General features: G+C 37.3%; 1 protein-coding gene across 1 annotated transcript in view; it reads left to right on the top strand.

Annotated features, from left to right (window-relative positions):
- Positions 1–21,923, top strand: part of LIN9 (lin-9 DREAM MuvB core complex component) — a gene marked incomplete at its 5' end in the record, with an annotated part of 38,245 nt that overhangs the window by 8,424 nt on the left and 7,898 nt on the right. Inside the window, 9 exons of the mRNA XM_083858564.1 lie at positions 1,342–1,374; positions 2,372–2,466; positions 4,998–5,102; positions 6,965–7,098; positions 11,041–11,166; positions 15,653–15,810; positions 16,851–16,984; positions 17,934–18,053; positions 18,218–18,319. Of these exons, the coding sequence (XP_083714690.1) occupies positions 1,342–1,374; positions 2,372–2,466; positions 4,998–5,102; positions 6,965–7,098; positions 11,041–11,166; positions 15,653–15,810; positions 16,851–16,984; positions 17,934–18,053; positions 18,218–18,319 (1,007 nt within the window). The remainder of the gene's footprint in view (positions 1–1,341; positions 1,375–2,371; positions 2,467–4,997; positions 5,103–6,964; positions 7,099–11,040; positions 11,167–15,652; positions 15,811–16,850; positions 16,985–17,933; positions 18,054–18,217; positions 18,320–21,923) is intronic.

Below are 21,923 nucleotides of genomic sequence, written 5' to 3'. Positions count from 1 at the left end.
TCTCTAAACCCCCAGTGAGTCAAAGCTGGTTCTGTTTCATATCTTAAACTGTTTTCTTAAGCTTTTTGGGGAAAAGAAATCAAAACTTTATTTCTTTTTCCTTTCTTTATTTTATTAAAATTTTGTTTTTTAACAGATGGCATAATAAGTTAGCAGCAAACAAAATACTGTGATGAAAACATAAGAGATTAGGGGGTTTTTTTGCTGTTGCTGCACCTGTATTATCTTCAATGGCCCAGTCCAATCCAAAACACTCAGTTCCTTGGAAAGGCACAACAATTCCTTTGGCTCTGTGATACTCCCTGGAATGTATTCTCTCAGAGGCAAGTATCTCTGGCACTGTGAGGTTAGTGAGGTAAGGAGCTAGATAAATGGCAGCTGCAAGGAATTTCTGGATCTTTGGAGTCACAAAGTTCTTGGAGCGGCAGTTTCAGAGAGAAGATGAAGGAGAGAGCAGAAAAGGTGAGAGGGAAGAGTGATAAGAGTGATTGTCACACAGGAACATGACTGGAAAGATAAAGTTGATTCGAGAGAAAAGCGTGAATCTGGGGAGTTTCATTGTCACAAAGAAACATCTTGCCCTATGCTAATGCAGTTGCTTCAAACAGCTCATTCTTAGAGACACATTTGAAAATTCCCGAGCATGCAGGCCCATTGTAGTCAAGCCCAGTTTTGTTTTCCTGGCCCAGGAGCATTGCAGAGGTTCGACAGATGCAGTGGAAGGGGAGCAGTGAAATTTTTATGTGTTTGTTATACTATTGGAACAATTTGAACAAAGCAACAATCCTGTCTGCATTTGAGATCTGAATCTGTTGCCTTTCTGAATAAAGAGGTACCACCAGGGGGCAACTAGCTATCCATCTTCTTCCTTTAAAGCATAAACTGCTCCTTTCCTGGAAATCTTGGGCCCTGAAGAGTTTTGAACTGTTAGGAAAAAGAAAAAGAAGAAAGAAGTGTTTTTTAGTTTTCTTGTCAATTGTAAAATGCATTTGCAACTGCATCAAACAAGCAGACGCATTGGAGGATGTAGTTTGGACATAAAGCCTGTTGAGAATTTGCTGTGTTAAACCCAAGTGTTTAACATCTAAAGTTGTTTTGTAGGCATGAAACTAAAGGAAAAAACCTAAGTGTGAATATGCTTTCAAGATTTACTGGTAATAAATGTATAATTCTATGCTTAGTGCCATGGCAGGTGTGCTGGGTTCACTCATTCAGATGTGAAAGATTTTAATATTAAGTTCCACTTTCTGCCTGAGAATTCATTAAGAATGAGTAGACTCGGCATAGGTTGTATGGTTTGAAATAGCTTGTGATTTATGTGGACTTTTTGCTATATTGCAGGTTCTTCAGCAAAAGCACTTGTGAGTTTGAAAGGTAAGAAATTTATATGTTATTTACTTGTACCCAGTCTGACTTTCAGGTGTATTTAGTTCCTGGCTTCAGAAAGTTCAAGAAAATCACAGGCTTTTTTGTTGAAATATGATTGGGTTTATTGTAGTTATTTGGAGTTCTATAGAATAATAATCCTTGGCAGTTGAAACTACATATATTGTGGTGTATTTAGACACTGCTCTTCTGGGTGAAATTCCTGAAATGTGTTTTTTCTTCAAAAGTACTGCCTAGGCATCAAGTCTGATGAGAAGATTGGGGTAATCTTTCATCTCTTGAGGATGAGATACAGGCAGGATTCTTAGTGAGACCTGTACATGTGACAAAATTCACATTAGGAAGGCATTTCACAATTTTATGGTGTTCTCTGTCAGCAACTTTTTTCTTTGAAATTGTCTTCATGAACATTGATACAAGTTTTGAATACCTCCAATTTGCCCAATAATTAAAGCTTCTTCATGTGTTACAAGGCTTTTGTTACACAAGGAAGAGGGAATAGTCTATTGAATATGTTGTAACTAAGGCAGATTTGTTGCAATAAAATTTTATTTACTTGTTGGTGTACACCCACTTAATAATTTTCTAGAACTAGAAGGTGTCTACATTTTGTAGAACTTTGCTTTGTCCAGGTTTCAGTTACAGCCACAGTTCAACTGTTGATTTATGTCAACCTGACAGTGGAAGTAATTGATTCCAGCACAGGAGGTTTTAAGGAATCTAAACGTTGTCATAAGTAAAAAATACTTGTTTATGTTTCTCCTTGTAGTGAAAATCTCCTTCAGTTGTTTTTTTTTTTTTTAATTAATGTTAAGAACTATTTAATAAAAATACTGAAATCTAAAATCTGTTTGTTGCTGATTTCAAAGATGTTGCAAGTAAATATTTTAGTAGTTAATGACATTATTCTTGGTTTTGGACAGTAGTTATATTAAAGCATACACATACATATATGTATATTAATGATGTACTGTCTTCACAACAGAGGGAAGTTTATCCAGTTCGTGGAATGAAAAATATAATTCCCTGCAGAAAACACACCTTTGGAAAAGCAAGAATGCCGGTTCTGCCGTGGAAATGGTAAGAAGCAATAAAAAGCTTCAGGGTTAGTAAAATACCATACAGTGAATCAAATGTAAGGATCACAAAAGAAGGCTGAGGTTTATAGTTTTGTTATGTCCAAATGTGAAACTATGTCCTTCACAAGCACTTTGCACAGTTTGCATAAGAGATGAAAACATATTTCTTAAATGAATAATCGAACACATTAAATTGCTGACCTTGTTCAAGATAGGTCAAAATAATTTCCTCTCTGGGTTTTTTTTTTTTTTTTTTTGTGCAAAGCAAGTGCTGTGTTAAGTAATTGTACTGTATCTACCACCTTGAGCTTAGGAATCACCAATTCTGATCATCTATTTTTGTATCTCATGAAATACTTCACTTCTAATTATTGCTGATAACTGAAGCATAAAGGAAAGGAAAGGAAAATGTCATAATGCACTTCATCATTGTGCCTTCTGGGGAGCAGATCTTAAGAAAAGTAAAGTACTCTCAGTGAAATTTGTGTATTCTGGGGACTTTCATAGGAGGCCTTACATTAAGGAACAATCTAGGGGTGGGAATATGAAATGTGCCTGCAGCTTCCAGTGGGATGTCTGGTGTTTGGGTGGACCATTTCAGTCTTATGGTTTGTTTTTGCTTAACTGTTTGTTTCTTGTCCTGTGATCTTCTCCCTGGTATTTATTTTGGTAGGATTCCTACAGATGCACATATACACACATGTTGCTATGTGTTTAAGCTGGAGAGCATAAAGTCTACAAAATGCTGTTCCAGACAGAGACCAGAACTTTGTGAAGACCCTTAGTTCCTGTAGTTCATGTCACAGTTTTCAGCTGCTTCCCAGGAATGCCCATCATCTCACAGAAACAAGCCTTACTGCTAACTTAGATCACATGTGCTAAAGACCCAAAGTGACTGGCTGTGACATCTGTATAAAAACTTTGTCAGTCTTTAGGTGTGGTGTCTGTAGGTGGTGAAAACACAGAATCAAACTTTGGATGTAGCTCAGTGTTCTGTAGAAAGGTGGAGGAAGGATCAGAGCATAGTCTGGCATGTTGGAAGTGACCCCGTTGCTAAGATGTGATGGAGTAGTTTGAGTTTACTGAATGCTGAAAGTTTTGAAGACGTGTTTTACTGTTGGTTGTAAACTCTTTCCAGAAATGCCTGACCTATTTAGCCACTGTGGATGATCCCTCTTTGCACCACTTGTTATTTTGCTCTGGTGTGAGGCACAGACAATCTACAATGATGAAACTCTCTTCTCATTTTGGATAGTTCTTTGGAGCAGAGTTTGGCAGTTCCTGTTGAGGATTGTAAAACAGTGTGCTTGGTGTGGATCATGATGATTTGGTTACCTTGTCAATATATAGTTCTTCCGTTCAGTGTGTCTTTCTTGGTTTGAAGTATCTACCAGGAATTAATGTTGTCTTCTGTGTGCTGCATGTGCTTATGTGTCTATCACATACAGAGCACTTTTGTTACTTAAATACACTTCTGTAGTTCTTTTTATAAAATATATATAATTTAGAGTAAGAGAGGCACATTTCCTGGGAAAGCCCAATGTTCCAATGGCATGGGACAGACAGATTTTTAGCTACCATTGATTAATTTAATAGGAAATATCTCTTTTGAAGCAGTTAACCAGTCACAAATGTATTAAATGCCTTTCTAAAGTGCAAATGCTTGTTAATGAAGTTTTATTTAACTGTGTTAATTTATTTTATCTCTGGCTGTTTTGTTGGGCTACAGAACCTTCATGGAAGGAAAGGAAAAGCTGCTTCCCCTCAGTGCTGACAGCCAGTCACAGGTTGCTCTTTTGTCCTCAGTGAAGGCAGGAGTCTTTTGTCATAGGGTCAGATGTTGAGGAATAACTAAATTAATTTTTTTCATTACACATTTGCAATATCATTTCTCATATTCAGTCAGCCTTGTAATCCTTTCTGAGCTATAGCAGTACACAAGTAGATTTTACTTAGCATAAATTCCGAATTCTTTTTTCTGAGATTGTCACAAAACTTACTCAAGATTTCGTTTCTTCGGTCTCAATCTTCTTAGCATTTTGCTATGTAGATACTTTCAATGAGTTAAAAAAACCAAGAAACACACATCACGTCATTAGAAAATTCTTGCTAAAATTCTGTGTAGCTGAGAACATACAAAACAAATACAGGGTTTGAAAAAACCTTGTTTTTGATTCAAAATTCAAAACAAATTGTTTAACAGATGTACTACTTAGAACCAAGGCAAGCTAAGATACACAAGTGTTTAGACACCTAACTCTAATGGAAACAAGTGGGAGTTAGGCTCTAAATACTTCTGTGTAACTGGGCCAGCAGTGTAGTAATGGTTATAGTTAGCACTGGAAAAGCCTGGAATCTTGAACTCCTTCTTCTCTCAGTCCTTAGATCTCCAAGTGCTAGGAGGCACTATTGTGTGCCTGAAAAGCAGCAGGTGATAAGAGAAGAGGCATTTCATTTCTCTCACTGTGAATTCTATGCATGAACAGAGCAATCAGGTTTCTTGCTTGTAATTTTTAATTTTGTTCCGTACAGCCCTTCAGAAATTCAAAACGGAGTCGACTCTTCAGTGAAGAAGATGACAGACAAATAAACACAAGGTCACCCAAAAGAAATCAGAAGGTTGCCATGGTTCCACAGGTACCTACATACATATATGGAGATATTTTTACCAAAGAGGGGAGCAACAGATAGGGGAAGCCTATCTGTTTTAGTTGAAAATTAGAATGTATTTGCTTTTCAAGTTGTATTTTTGGTTTATGAATCTTCTTGTGAGGAAAACTGTTGCTAGAAGTAAGCCACAATTCAAAACAGATTAATATTTTTCTTTCTTACAACTGGTTTCCTCAGTTTGTTTATGGCAGTGCCTGTTCTTTGTGATCTTGGACATGAGCACACAGAGCTAGAAAGGATTCCAGACTAACTGCCCATCATGCTTCTGCAAACAATCATCTTCTGTAGTCAGCATAAATTTATTCAGCTTCAGTTTAAAAGTGCCAAAGTTTCTTGCACTGATCACGTAATTGGGAAGGCTGCTGTAGAATTTAGTGTATCCCAGCAAGTTAGGGACTTGCTCTGGATTTGTAGCCTGTGTTCATGGCCAGCTTTACTTCTTGATCCCCTAAACCAGGACATCCTGTAATGCTGAAGTCCTCAGTTCAAAGAGCTTGTTTTTCCATTCTCCACTTGATTGTCCACTCCTCAATACAGCACAAAAAAGCAGCTGTGATTTGTCAGCCTTTATTTGCTATGGTAGAAAGGGAAACATCTCTTAGTCTCAGTGAATTGGCTCTGTAGTACCTTTGTCATCTACATCACTTCTCTGTGCCATCAGCTTATGAGGCTGAATTTACCTCCCTGAAAAAGTGCTATTTGGATACTGCTCTGATTTGCCTTCTGAGCTGTGCAGTGTCTGATGTGAAAAGCTTGGCACTCGCCATTTAGCTGGGTCTGTTCTGCCAGAGGTGAGAATCATTGCATTTCTCTTCATTACCATAATTTCTTAAGAGTAGGAAGACTTGGTAATGTTCTAAACCAAGTTGTTTTGTGCTTTAATGTCTGATTCTGGAGGTCCAATGATTTCCAGATAAATATTTGTGAGGGACTGCAGCTGTTGTAGTTCACAGATCTTGCTGTCCCCCCAGGCTTTGTTTCAGTGGGAGAAAGGGGACCTGTGTCTAGTGCCGCAGCAGCCAACAAGGTGCTACCTTAGGTTTATCCTATTATTGCTGCTACTGAAGTCCAAAATACTTAAGATGTTTGGGGAAGGATAACAATTGATGATGGCACAGGGACCCAGTTAAACCTATCTTCTCAAAAAGCTTTTCGTTTTTGCAGAAAATATTTTCTTTCTCTCAGCTAAGACAGCCATCCTTGAAACAAAATTACAGAATTATTTTTTAATGGTCCTGTTTAAACATGGGTCTATCTATTATGCAGGCAGTCTAAGACAGTGTCTTTTCTGTGATTTATCAAATAGCTTTCAAATGTAGTTAAAACTGCATTGCTCATTTCTCTTGTAGTTTTCTAAGCAGACACTCTGCTCAAGTCTTTGGCTGTGTTACATTCCTGTCCTAGCTTCATCCCCAGCTGAAGAAGAGTGAGCAAGAGCAGAAGCTCTAGTGCAAATCAGGCAGGTTGCTGTCATCTGAGCTGCAACACCAGTTATGCTCACCTGACACAATTGGTGGAGCCTCAGAATTTTGAAGTCTGTGTGTCTTTTAGTGCCATGCTGTTGTTCCCAATAATGTAATTTTCAGTGCTGGAAAATGTTTCTGTTAAAAGAGCTTTGTATGGAGATAATGGTATTGATCCTGTTAAAATTTGCTGTCTGTTCTGTTTGATTGCATTGCTGATATAATGCAGTAAGGGTTGTTATAGATCTGCAAGAAAAAACATCACCATGAAACAATTTGTGCAGACTTTTATCACGAAAATCTGGTTTATCTGAATGCTGAAAATTATTAGATTCTGTTTAACTGTTTCTTTTTTTTACTCCATAGAAGTTTAGTACGACGATGTCCACACCAGAAAAGAAAGTATCACAGAAGATTGGTTTACGGCTTCGTAACCTGCTAAAACTGCCCAAAGCTCACAAGTGGTGCATATATGAATGGTTCTATTCAAATATAGATAAGTATGTTTGGTTTGTATCATTATCTCTTATTAGTATAGAAACAAGTCATGTTCTGAAATTGAGCTGCATAGTTCCATATATTGGTTAGATACTCCAATTCTTAAATTACTAGTTACTGAAAACTATTTTGTTTGGTGGTAGTGGGTGTTTTTCTTTTTTCTAATGAGCAATATATGTGCTCTTCGTTCTTTGCAACTACCAACTTTAGAAAATCTTCTATGGAAAGCCTTCCTTCAGGGATATAATTTTCTTTTTGTCACCTCTCCCTCTACCAGATACCAGATTTTATTCACAATGCTTTTAGCATCTGAAACATGAAGATATGAGAACACTTAGACTTTTCTGAACCCTTGCATCAGTGTTATACAGAGGAGATAGGAAGGCCACTGCTTCTTCATAAAGTGCTGCTTTCCTAAAAGGTGTAAATGTTGGTATTAAATATTTTTTTCCTCATCATCCTATTTTTATTGTGATCACTACCAGAGCTTCAGGCTGTGACTCTTCAGCTCTTGTCCAGATATCAGTATCCTTGGATCTCCTAATGCATTTCCTGGACTGTTTCTGCAGTTTGTGCCTCAGAGTTTTTGGCACTTGTTCTCTTAATGCCACTAGCACAGTGGTATGAATTGTTTAAAAGAAACAATTTAAATTTTAAAGTGTAAAAAACATTACTGATGAATGGAATCTTAAAATCTACACAGTTTGACTAACAGATGCGACACAAGTGTTTAATATTCTAAAGAATGGCTTCAGAATTAACAAGCATTATTTTCCAGAATGTACAAACAAAATAATTACTGTTTTTCCTTCCTATTTTAATCACAATTGCAGTAGCTTTTTTCCTTAACTGAGAAGGCAGTCATAGCAACAGAAAAACGTTTTGGCATATATTCATCAGAAGTGGAAAAATTTCATGTCCATTTTAGTAAGTTTTAAATTCATCATCTCTAGGATTTAATTACTTTGAAAAAAGTAGTCTTTTTATGCTTTTCCCTCCCTTACTTGAAAAAAAAGGAACAAAATAAAAACCCCAACCCTACTTATTTCTAGGAGTAATTTTAATATGTGACATTTTTAATAATGATTTTTACAGCAGACCAAGAACTTTCAGTTTATTCTTAAAGAATTGTCTACAAAACTTTAGGTCTATGAGTAGACTAGAATTTGGGTTTAGCAGGTAATTCTGAAATCCTCTTTGATTGTTACCCATTTATGCAGGTGTGGTGGGTTCTCCTTGGCTAGATCACGTGCTCATCAAAGCTTCTCTATTACTCCTCAGTGGGAAATTAGTTTAATTTATTACTAATCAAATCAAAGTAGGATAATAAGAAATAAAATCAAATCTTAAAAACATCTCCTTTCTTGAGCTTTATTCCCAGTTCTCTCTCCTCTATGTCCAACCCCCCCATGAGCACAGGGGGACAGGGAATGGAGGTTGTGGTCAGTTCATCACCTGTTGTCTGTCTCTGCTGCTCCTTCCTCCAGGGGAGGAATCCTCCCAATTCCATGGGACCCAGTCCTTTGCAAAGTTCTCCAACGTGAGTCCTTCCCATGGACTTCACAAACTGCTCCACTATGGCCCCCTTCCATGAGATGTGCTCCTTCAGGAACAGACTGCTCCAGTGTGGGTCCCTCATGGGGTCACAAGTCCTGGCAGAAAACCTGCTCCAGTATGGGCTCTTCTCCATGGCTCCACAGTCCTGCCAGGAGCCTGGCCCAGCAGGGGCTTCCCATGGGTTCACAGCCTCCTCTGGGCATCCACCTGCTCCCACAGGGGCTGCAGGGACACAGCTGCTTCACCATGGTCTGCAGAGGAATCTTCCAGGCCAAGGTCCTTCCCTGACCTTGGCTTGGTGTCTGCAGAGCTGTTTCTCTCAGATATTCTTACATCTCTGTCCTGCTGCAATTACACAGGGGTTTTTTTCCCTTTTTTTCCCCTGTGTTATTTCAGAGGCACTACTGCCATCACCGGTTAGTTCAGCCTTGGCCAAGGGTGGGTCCACCTTGGAACTAACTGGTGTTGCTTCTGTGGGATATGGGAGAAGCTTCCAGCAGTTTCTCAAAGAAGCCACCCCTGAAGCCCCCCTCTGCCAAAACCTTGCCTTGCAAATCAAATACAGCTTGTAATGCTCATGAGATATGACCATGTTAAGATATGACATAGTTTAGTAAGAGACTGCATATCTTTGGAAGGAAAACTTTGATATATCTTGTTTGGAGTGGTATGATCCAGGCTTAATGAGAAGCTTAAAAAGGTTTAAATCATAGAGCTCTCAACTGACAAAATATGGCACACTGTGAAAGTCTCTGAATATTTTAATCAAATTATTGCATCCAAAATTGAAATAATCAAATAAAATGCCATGTCTGCTATAAGTTTTTAAAATATTTTTATTTCTACAACTGTCATCTGTGGTTATTAGATTATTGAAGCTGTTTCAGTTGGATTCTCTATATACTGCTGCAGTGGACTGTTTTCTGTAAAGTCCCATCGATTTTGGGCATGCAGAAACTTCTGAAATGCTCCTTACTACTACAGTGATCACAGGCCCTCAGAAGCAGAGGCACCTGTAACTTGCTTACACCATTTTCCAGAGCTTCCAATCTTATGGATGCTGTGGGTTTAGAGTTTGCCTGCTTAAGGACAAGTGTTAGTAAGAACAATCAAATACAGATTATCTTTCTCAAAAGAGAAAACCAAAGAAACCCAAACAAACAAGACAGAACAAACAAACAAACAAACAAAAAAACAAACCCAACAACAACAAACAAAAAAACACCCAAGCTAAATAGTTATTCTTTATGTAGATATCTGACGTTAGCAATAGTAAATATGGATAAGATGATACTGTTGTATACTCTTCTGTGTCTGTTTCCTGAGCCTCATTGCTCATTCTTTTTGTTTTCCTTTTCACTTCATGCCACAGCTGCAGATCCTCCTACTGCAAAACTATTCTCTTCCATTCTTGCCTGAGTCTCTTTATATCTGTGCACCTTTCCTCTCTCCTGCCATCCCAGACACTCAGTTGAAGGCAGTGTTGCTCCCAAGGTCCTCTTTGTTCTGTGCTTGGGTATATTCCTCTCCAAATCCCAGTGCCCTGCAAAGAGTGGAGAACAGCAGCTTTATCTAGGATGCAGTTATCCTTTTGTTCTCGCCAGGAGGGATCTATTTCAGTTACACGTAGTCTTTTATGATTAACCTTCTATTAGATGGGCATATCTGTTGCTGCTCCCTTGTCCCCTCAGCCTGAGAAGGATGTGGTACTACAAAGAAAAAGGCAGTCATAAAACAGATAGAGATGGGTCATAGCATCAGAGAGAAATTCCTGAGTTGTGCAGGTCTGTTCTCTGTACTGTCACTTCTCTCATACTGCTCCTGTGCTTCACCATGGAGTCCTGGGATGATACAATAGAAGTCTCACCTGTACAGCTGTAGAGAATGATGAGTTGGTGCAATTTCCTGTATTTTGGAAACCTCTGTTGAGAATCTGAGTTACAGTTGAATGAATTGATGAAAAAAGGTACTTGCTGTCTGTTTCTCAGTACCGCATTGTCCTTCTCTTTGCTTTCAATATTTCACTCTCTGGTTTCCTTCAGTGTGTTGCAGTGTCCTCATGACACTGAGCTGACTCTGCTGAAGTTTCATTTGGTGCCTTTATATACATTACAGAGCAGGATGAATTACATGTATTTCTCCGTAGTAACTAGAGAAAGGAGCATTTTTAAATGTCAGTGGTAATAAGAGTCAAAGAACAGTAGTCCTGGAAACTTTGTGATTTTGTTTTTGGCTGAATTAAAATTGTTCTTTGAATAGGAGTGTCTTGTTCATGTGACTAATTTATATTAATTTTTAGTGTGTTGCTAACGGTGGATGTTTTTTTGAATCTTGTGACGAAAGTTTATTTAGTGTGGTTAACATAGGACTAAATTATGTTTCAACAGGCCACTATTTGAAGGAGATAATGATTTCTGTATATGCCTGAAAGAATCTTTTCCAACTTTGAAAACCAGAAAACTGACAAGAGTAGAATGGGGAAAAATCAGGCGGTTAATGGGAAAACCACGGAGGTAATTTTTTTCTTTCTTTGACGTTACTGGAATTGTTGCTTTTAAAAAAAATAACATTCAAGTAGTAGAACAAACAATATCTTAAGAGTAGTAAAACTCATTTTATTGAGGTGCTCTCTGAGCACCTCTCTCCCCTCCTACACACCCTATTCCTTAAATGCGTGTCCATGTAGTTTTCACGAGCCTATGGTTGAAATGTTCTCTTCTCACTCCAGATAACTGAGTGTCCAAGCTAGGATGTGTTAAAGTTGTTACTGTATCTTCTATACTGCCTTGCTTCTTGGCCTCGAGAAACTGGCCAATTTTTCTGTCTATAACCAGCTCTTCATGGGGAAAACAAGTGCACATTTTCACTCCATTTATTTTTAATATTGTTTTTAAACCATTTTATAGATCCTCAACTTTTCCAAGATTGGCTATCAAGACATAAGAAAGATAAAGTCACCCATAAAGTATTGCCCATTGTAGAGAAGAAGGCAGAATTTAATGAAGACATAGTGTATTTTTCTAATTTAGAATTTTTAATTCTTAGACCTTCTGATTCAGCTCAGCCTTTTTACAAAACCTACACAATTTAACCTAGAGAAGGCTAAGGGAGGATCCCATTTTTGTGTATAAATATTTGAAGGGAAGGTACTGAGAAGATAGGGTCTGGGTTTTTTTCCAGCATTATCTGGAGACAGGAAAAGAAGGAATGGGCACAAATGAGGTGATGTACTGAAAGGCTCTCTGGATATGGTCCTGGGAAGCCTCCTGGAGGTGATTCTGCTGGAGATGTTGGAGGAGATAACTTTCAGGGGTCCTTCCAAACTTGACCACCCTGTCATTGTGTAAGTGGTGTTTCATAAATTAATCAGCCTTTTATTTCTGTAAATGCAGACACTAAAGCACTGAATCCATTTCTTCAGAGATCACTGAGTCAGATTATATTTTGCATAATGGAGACTGTTTCATCTTCCATACCTGCAAACAACATAAGAAAAAATTGTCAGTCAAGGGAAGGCAGCAGAGACAGCTTGAAAACAGCTCCTCTTGGAAAGATGTTCATGTTAATCTGAGCTTAGCTTAGATAGCTTTTTGTTCCTTTGTTGTTATGCTTCCTACTGGGAGAGACACGGTGTATTTGGAGGTTAAGTCATCAATTTCTCATTTGATTTTTCCCAAAAGTGGTTACCTCTTTAAAAAATCAGCTTGCCTCATTCAGAAGTCTAGTGGAGCGTTGGTAACACTTGGGGTTGGAAGGGACCTTAAAGACTGTCTGGTTCCAATATGGGTTGGGATCAGGGGGTGCCCTGGGCAGGGAATCTCATCTACATCAGATTGCAAAAGCCCATCCAACCTGGTGAGTTGCAAACTTCCTTTTGTTTTTCAGCAGTTCTTTGGGTTGGTTTTTTGCTTTTTATTTTTTTAAACCATGAGGAGAGTGGTTTTGGCTTTGATTTGGGTTTTTTTTTTTCAGCTATCATAGAGTTATTTTTTTTTTAAAGAGAGATTCAGAGATTCATGCCAAAGGAACCCAAAGGTCTAAATGGGCAGAAAATTGTTTGATCTGAATTCTGAAGTAGAAGTATTTGACTGCATAAAGAGTCTGATTGTTTGTTAATGCAGACTTTGAGTTACTGCTTTATAGCAGCATAAAATAAGCATTCCTGTTTGCTTTTTATTTTGTTACTACTTTTTTTTTTAATTACTGGTAGTCTCTTTCAAAATGTCAGGAGTGGTCTTTGGCCTTAGTTTTAAAAGACTTTAAATTATTCTAAATCATTTAAATGCTTTTTCAAGACAGTTTTCCTCTACCTGTGGGGCAAAGATTTTTTTGTTTTACCATTCTGTTAGAAATTTATTCTGTCTGTCCTCATCCTATGGAACTAAGCTATATACCATGTCAACACTGATATCTCCCCATGAGGGATTAAAAATAAATAATTAAAGATTTAATTAAAATTAAATTAATTAAAATTAAGGCATTTTGCACCCACAGCATTGATGGCAGAGGATAATAGTGTCTCTGTGATAGTTATGCACATGGTTGTTATCTCTTTTTTTTTGTTTAAATATATTGTAATATTTTCCTAAGTCTGCCGATACTTTAAATGTCCTATCACACATCAACAGTGTGTTTGATTGGCACAGCAGTATTCTTCATGAGACCCTGCAAAGCTTGTAAGATTCCTGTAGACTGTGGGGAAAGATATGCTCCAGGAAAAGGAAGAGGTAATAGTTAGTTTTGTGTACTCTGTGTAAACTTAATTTGGCTTGTGAAATAGCAGTGGATATGAATTAAGCTTAGATCTGCTTGTCCTGCCACTACGTGATGGTGGTGATTCCTCTGTTAGTTCAAAATCTCACAAGCAAAGTAAAAACTGAGAAGAACGTTCAACCTCGTAAGAAGTCACTACAGAAAACTAATGAGTTTGCAGTTTGGATATGTACCAGTTTTAATCTTCATTTTTTTCATAGGATGGCATGAAGATGGGTTAACCTTTATTAAACGCATTTGAGGAATGTTGGGGTGGAGGTTTCCTTTAACAGAAGCCAGAAATATATTGCAAATACTTTCTACATCCATAGTTACAGCTTTTGGGACAGAGGATTTTTAAGACCATCTGAGCTATCAGTAAAACACTAGTTGCTGTTGTAGGGACTTTCCAAGGCCAGTGATTAGTATATCAGCATTTGAATTTGTATTTCTAAGAGCACAAGTTAAAAAACATCAGATGATATTGCTGTTCCTGATACACAACACTGGGCCTCTAATAGGATTACTGGAATAGTACATAATTCCAGGTAAACACATTCTGCTCTTTGGTGGTAAACTGGTGAGTGGGACACACACCTACACCCTCAATCTACAACAGAATTTCTAGGCTGTACAAAGACTAGTGGTGATTTTTGTGCTGATAGTTTGGAAAGCCTCATATGGGAACCTTCAGTGCAGTGCATCTCTGCATTACCTGGCAAAAGTACCTCACAGCTTCAGTTCATTCTTGCTCACATTTTTTTCCCATGTCTTGCTTAGGACTAGGATCTCATCGGTGTTAACACTGGGAGAAAACAGGTGGCCTATCCCCCATATAACCTAGAAACCCATGTATAAGATAAAAGGCAACTGGCATGTGCATATAGAGTGTGAAACAAAATGGTCTCAGCATCCTGGCAGCTTACTGCTTACAGTCTTCTTGTACACAATGCCAGGAAGAGAAATTGGGGAGAAAAATGAAAGGGCTTTGTGGAACTCTCCCAGTGAGGGGTATACAGGAGAAATACAAGAATGTTTCAGCATGTAATAGGAGAGTAGTAGAAGCAGACTTGGATAAAGGAGCTGACTTAGTACTGGGTTGGAGATGACTGAGGAACATCTTGAAGGGATTTAAATCAGAAAATAACTTGTAGTGTTGTAGAGGGAACCATCAGCAGAGTTTACAATATCTTTTAAAATAACTTTATAGAATAGAACTTCTTATTAATCAGTAATCAATATATAACTGTATGAGTTCGACAGAAAATGTTTAATGTGCATTTGGCTTCAGTAAAGCAATTAACAAAGGTGGCAAATTATTTGATAAATAACTTTCTGCAATCAGGCAGATTTAAATAGCATTTGTGCACCTTTTTAAAATTACTTCTTTCCTTGACACAAGAATAAAGAAACTTTTTTAGTAAGCAATGAAAGATAGAATTGAGTCCTTAATACCTTTGTGCTTTGTGCTTATCTCCCTCATGAAATCTTCCATATTCAGTAGGTTAGAAATGAAAATTAATAAAAAGTAAGCAATTTGGGCGTAAGCCTTCCATCTTTTAGATTGCATTTTAAGAAGGACCGTACCCCCCAAAATGGGGAAGGGAACTACTACAGATGATCTGATTTTACACAGTAGCCCCAGATGAAATGAATTTTTGCTATGATCAATCTCAAAACAGTTCATCTGCATAACAGAGGTTTTGGGGCTGAGCTGTGCTCTGCACAGGTACAAGGAGATGAGACAGAGAAGTGCTCTTTTATGTGCTGAGTCTGGTGCTTTTTCATACTCACTTAGTTTCATTGAGCTAATTAGCACATGTGAAAGGGATCTCCTGTGTGTCAGTAAGTGCTGACAGCCGGGGCGCTCACAGGACACCCTCCTCACATGCATTGAACTGGCGTCCAGAGTAGACTGGGCCCAACTTTAGCTTTGTTGTGACCCTAGATGGATCCTTATAAGCAGGAAAAATCCTAAAGGGTTTTACTCTTTAGATATACTAATGCAACAGCTAGTATTCCTGAGTATTATTTTAAAATAGACTCTTACTTTAAGGGTGAGAATTCTGAGGAGTAAGATTGTCTAAATGCATTAAATGAGTTTTTTTTCTCTCAAACACATCACCCCAAGCTTTTTCATTTTCTCTCACTGATTTTTTTAAACTGTGAATATTTATTTGATATGCCTTCACATATATATGTTTTCAGTGATGAATTTAAGTATAATTATATCTAATGATGCTACAGGTGTTCCTCTGCATTCTTTGAGGAAGAGAGGTCAGCGTTAAAACAGAAACGGCAGAAAATCAGACTTTTGCAGCAGCGGAAAGTGGCAGATCTTTCACAGTTCAAAGATCTTCCAGAAGAAATTCCATTACCGCTTGTAATAGGAACAAAAGTTACAGGTAATTTCTTAAAAAATTTGCAAAGATTTTAGTAAGTCATAATTCATTTAGTGCACATAATTATAATAAATGCAAAACATCAAAAATTTTACCTTTTTTTGTTAGTGCATTGAGAAGGTGCTTGTGAACATTAGGTGGTATTTTTAAAACAGTGATCAGGTTTTGAGGTGCAAACTTAGTATGCCTTATTATTTCTGCTGTTCAAACTGTAGGGATTTACATATCTAACAAAGTTTGTGAGAGGGAGATACTTAATTTCAAAATATTGAGTGTTGTCTGGTTGTAAAATCTGACCTAATATAAAACTTGAACTTTATATTTCCATAAATATAAAACGACTGGTTTTGAAACACATAAACAATTGCAGTGTAGTTAGACATGTATGCTAAACAGGACATTGCCTGACTAAAAAACCTTACACATAACTGAGGAAGGAATATTGTTGAAAACATTCCCAGATTTTGTCTAGTTTTATGAAGATTTGAATTCCTCCCTCCTGTCTGATTTTGGTCCAGGTGGTTTTCATTTTCACTTCAGCATCTCCTATTTAAGCCACTACTGTTCATTGCCCTTAGCTCTTGCTGAAGAGCAGGCATGCACCACACTGCCTCTCCTCACTCTCCTAGACCTGTATCCTTGAGCTGCCTTCCACAGTTTTTTGCTAAATGTGCCATCATCAGAGGAGGTGTTCAGAGAGAAATGCTGTGCAAAATCATCAGGAAATTGACTTTTGCCTGCAAAATCTGTCTGTCAGAAGGTGTTGGATATGAAATAGTGGGAATTTCTTAGACATAGGTGTAGTGCTTAAGGATTAGATGTGAGAAATATTTGACCTTCAGACTAAAATTTTGTAAAAAATTTGGTAATATTTCTATTCCACACTTTCCTGGGTTTGCCCTTTTTTTTTTTTTCCCCATTTAATCTATGGTCTTTAAGTATACATATAAAGGATTACTTGCAAAAGATATAATAAATCTAGTTTTGTTATTTGTATCATAACATTGTGATGTTTGGTTTCTTGGTTCTCCTGTTTTTTTCAGCCCGTTTGCGAGGTGTCCATGATGGTCTGTTCACTGGACAGATAGATGCTGTAGACACTCTAAATGCCACCTACAGAGTAACTTTTGACAGGGCAGGTCTTGGAACACACACAGTCCCAGATTATGAAGTTCTTGTAAGTATTAATGACACATTCTAAAAGTAGCTGTAATAAGAAAATGAAATTTAAAAAAAAAATCACAATTATACACTTTAATCAAAAATAAGAAAATAAAAAATATTACACCAAAGTAGTATTGTCATAAAGTAGAAACAAACATAACAGATGCATGGGAAATTCCAGGATCATGAACTTTTACTGTTTATGGTTTTACAGAACAGGATAACCCTCTATGATTAAAGCATAATGGCTCAGGATGGAATAATTTACTAGACCAACTATTGTAGGCTGTTACAGTAGCCTGAGTTCAATGTGAAGAAACACCATGAGTAGTATAAGATCCCAAAGAGAATCCTACAATGGGATCCTGCAGGATTTGCAGAAAATGTTCAAGAAAACCTGGCGCTCTGTGATTTGCCAAAGTCAGGAAAGGCCTGTGGAGGTTGCAAACAAGTATTATGAGTTGACCCAACTTGATTTTGAAATTTCTTGTGCTAATGAAGCTACCTGGGAGGATATTGTTTTGGTGAAACAATTGGAGATTATCTCCCAACTCCTAGGCTTTGTTCCAACCTAGACTGTAAGATTTCTAGAAGGACCTCGCTTTCTTTTGTATCTTGTGTAGCATTGGATCTACATAATTCTTCTAGTCTGTGTCATGGTCTGAGTTTGGAGCCTCTGCTGAGCCCCTGTTGTGATATGTCTGCCAATAGCATTTTTGGAAACATTCATGCAGGTTTTATTAGATGTGATGCCAGAACACTTTGGAAACTCCAGCAACACATTAGGATTTTGCAGCTCCTGCCTAGACCAAAAGCAAAAGGTTAATCTTTTCATTATCTTGGGTTGGAGTGTGGATAGGCACGGCAAGTCCAGATCCCAGAAATAAATTATGTGTTCCAAAAGGGTAAAAATGAATCAGGCACTGGAGTACATCCTTCCTTTCTCTTTCCCTATGTGGCAGAGCAATGAGCCCCATGAAACCATGCCAATCTCGGCCTTTGGACAGAAACAACGGCCTTCGCGCTTCTTCATGACTCCTCCCCGATTGCCATACACGCCTTCACTCCAGTCTCCAATCACTGTAAGTTACCTTTTTCAAGGCATATTAATCACTGAAGTATTTGATACATGTTGAAGCTGTTACCTTAAAAAGTTTTTGAGATTAATTTTCTGATGTCATTTAGCAAAATTTTAGCAGCACCCTCTAAAAAGAAGCCATTCATTTAGATGTTTTATCCTTTATAGGACAGTGATCCTTTATTAGGACAATCTTCATGGAAAAACAAAATTTCAGGCACAGATAGTGAAACACTAGGAGGCTTTCCAGTAGAATTCCTCATTCAAGTGGTAAGTATTAACTGCAGCTCTTAATTTTGTTGTTTATTGTCCTTTTGTGTCTTTTGTGTTTATTCTGCCAATTCTTCTGCAGTTCAGTGACCTTCTGTTAATTTATGACAAATATGGTAATAGCCAAACTAACTTTTCAAGTGATGTTCATATTTGTTTTTATTCTCCTTTCTTATTTTTCTCACCTGTTTATAACCTTTGAAATATGCTGCTTTTCAGACCACAGAGGTCTTCAAAAGTGTCTTATTTTCCCAGCTCTACCATTTTATCTTTTAAAAAAGGCATTACTTCTACATGCAGACTTTAAGACTATTTATTTAAAATATACTTTGCCTATGTGCATTATCATATATGTTTTGTTATATAATGTTCTACCCTCTTGGAGAAGAAAAGCAGCACTCATTTCCATGCAAGCAAACATTAATTTTATAGATAACACTACATGGAAAATACTTTTTTTTCTTCACCTTTACAAAATAATTCCTCAGTGGTTTTTGTGCACCAGTTCAGAAAAGCACAGATGAGTAATGTCAGGAAGGTGAGGTTCACTGAATATTAAAACACATTGAAGCATTTTCCAGGATGATGGAAGAATGTAATTGCTCATGTTGGCTTAGCTTAAGATCAGTGATTGAAGTCTTTAACAAGGAAAGCAGTTTTGAACAAAGGAGATTGGAATGACTCATGTTTAAAATATTAAGAACTGAGAAATAAAATGCCTCTCAGATTTTAAAGTCTGTGTAATTGGTCAAAAGAATAAATTTGTGTCAGTAGCTCACATGACACAGTAACATTTGGGCCATTCAACATAATGAATTTTATTTGACAGAATCATCTATTCAGCTTTTTTAGAGGAAACTTGTATGAAGCAGATTTTGAAAAAGGTGTCATGGCATCTAGCTTAGCTAAGAAAACTTGAAATAGATGTGGTTGCTATAAGATTAATTATGGTAAAATTAACATACACAAAAGATAGTCTTTATTCATCTAAACTGTATCTGCAGCTGTCCTGTTTGAGTCATGGAGTATGATCAGTGAGACTAGGTAACCAAGGTGTATTGAGCTTTACATCTACTTAGTACATCAAATGCATCTGTTTATTATATTATTTCTGCATTTTAAATATGAAAATGTGTGATTTGTCAGTCACATCTGGTTGTGTATTACTACTCAGTACAGGAAATCTGAGTTTTACGAGTATAGGCCTCTTGCTTGTATTGCAATGGTGGCATTTTACAAAGATATCACATTAATATGTATTTTTGCTTGAAGATTTTCAAAACCTTCGAACAAAATCAGTCCACAGGTTTTTGGCATTTGTGTATTTGAGCAACAACAAAGAATCACAGGGCTTAAATATTTATGGAAGGACTTGCAGCGTTATTTTTAAGAATCAGTATTTTTAATTAGAAGTTTGAGGAGGTACTGAAATTTGGTGTTGTGAAATACATGAGACTGAATGAATGCTGGTTATTAATTGTGCTATATTCATCAGTCCAGATGTATTTTTATGTTAAGGGTTGCTGCTCAGGGTATTTTAGCCTTTCTGATAACTGATACTTTAAAAAGTTAAATCCCTTTTTCTGATTTAATGTTGATTCAAGAAGTAAATGGTCAAAAACCATTTGATTCCAAGATAACTTTCTGGAAAACTATTGCCAGGCAGTTATTTATAAGACCACAAAGAAACAATTTTATGGAAAGAATTTTGGACAAAAAAAAATATGGAGCGCACCTCAAATAAGGTTTCAACTCAGCCCCTTATTTCCCTTATCTGAAATTAATTTGGAAGAAGAAGAAGTGAATCCAAAATTACATGCATACAATGACAAATAAATGTTAGGGATATTCTGTTTAACTATAACTTGAAGTCGTAAGCAAGCATGGGGACTTGTAACAACTATTTAAATCATTGTTCTACACTGTCTTAGTTTTTCTAAATCTTTATTATTACATGGTACATTTTGACATCTGAGACTATGGACTAATGTATTAGAAGAGTGGCTCAAAAATAACATGATACTAAGAATAAAGTCAGCAATAAATGAGTAATAATTTTTTTAAAGCTATTTCATGCTTAATTCATTATGTAATGTATCCTTAAATATTTCATATGCTATATGGCAGGTCAAAATCGATAGATTACATTTGTACATTCTAGACAGTATTTAAATTTGGAGGACGCTTCTCCAAGTATTCAGCTTCAGCTTTTTTTATTTTCCTTCCTCCCTGCTTCCTTTTTTTTTGTTTTGGGGTAAAAAATTCTATAGGGAGGCAGCGCTGTAGGACAAAGCAGCTGTTGGCAGGGTCGGGCGTGCCCGGTAGAGGGAGCGCGGTGATGCGGCAGCGACCTGGTGTCTGCCTGCCGGGAAAGGAGGGATCTTCCCTACTTAAATCCAAGAGGAACAATCTCGAAACGGCTACTCGATTTTTGGCTGTTTTCTCCCTATGAAAATTTTGGAAATACTGTGTAGTAAGTTATCACAAGCTGCGTTTTGAAAACCTCATATTCTATGACTTAAAAATTAATTCAGAAGTGAAAATCTAAACGTTTTGTTGTTCCTTCATTTCTTTTATTGTGGAAACGAATTGCACTAAAAACTTGTTTCCAGTTTATTAAGAACTATAAATTGCAACAGCAAACAGGATGAGTTATAGTGAACATTTCTCAAGACAAAGAAGGCTAGACTGAATTATAGCATTCACTGGCAAATGAAAATGGAGGTCTATGTAATAAAATGTACCCCTGAAAGAAAGTTGGTAGACATGATAGATACAGTGAAAATCCTTAGAATCAGATTATCCTGATCACTGGAATATATCTTGGAATGGGATAAACATAATAGAAAATCCAAGCTCATCAAATGGAGAACTAGCACTGTACATCCTCACATATGTCTGCACGTCAAAGTAGAAGTGAAGAATCAAACGCCTTTCAGATTCGGGGAACAAATTATATATTCTGCATTAATTTGGGGACTCATCAACTTCATGAAGGAGAAGAATGTGTTAGGCAGTTGCTGGATGGTGATGACAGCAGAGCTTGACAAGTAACTTTTTGGCAGCAGTGGCAGATGGTGTACAGTGCTTTTCTTTCTCCCAGGTGTTTTATTGGCAGCACGAACATTTGTGTGGTGTGCTAGAAACTAGATCAGAGAGACAATCCAGCTCACAAGTAACAATTTTACTTTTCTTTCTCTCCCCTTCTGAATTTATTTTTTTTGTCATTATCTCTTCTGTGATTGGGTTCTTCATGCGAAATGCAAAGAGCAAAAATGCAAGTGCTGGCACTGGGGGACAGCACAAGGACAGAAATGGGCAGCTGGAAATGCAAGGCTAATAACCTATGCAGTTGCCTCTGTGTGTCTGACCATGGCTCACCATACATTTGTAAGATGCATCTGGCAAAATATTTGGAGTAGAAGGAGAGAAGTACTGACGCCATTTTACAGGTTTAGTTTCCAGGTGTGTCATTCAGAATACTGTTACAGGCTTCCTGTGCTCACACACAGGAAAGATGGCAGTGAATGGAAAAAAGATACAAAAAGGGCCAGAAAAGTTTAAGAGATGAAGAGCCCGTTGAGGGAGTGGAGTCTGAAAAAGT

Source organism: Zosterops lateralis, assembly GCF_965231275.1.
Source record: "Zosterops lateralis genome assembly, chromosome: 3".
NCBI classification, from domain to species: domain Eukaryota; kingdom Metazoa; phylum Chordata; class Aves; order Passeriformes; family Zosteropidae; genus Zosterops; species Zosterops lateralis.
The sequence above is the reverse complement of the archived record's forward strand: the minus strand, read 5'-3'. Positions and strand labels throughout refer to the sequence as shown.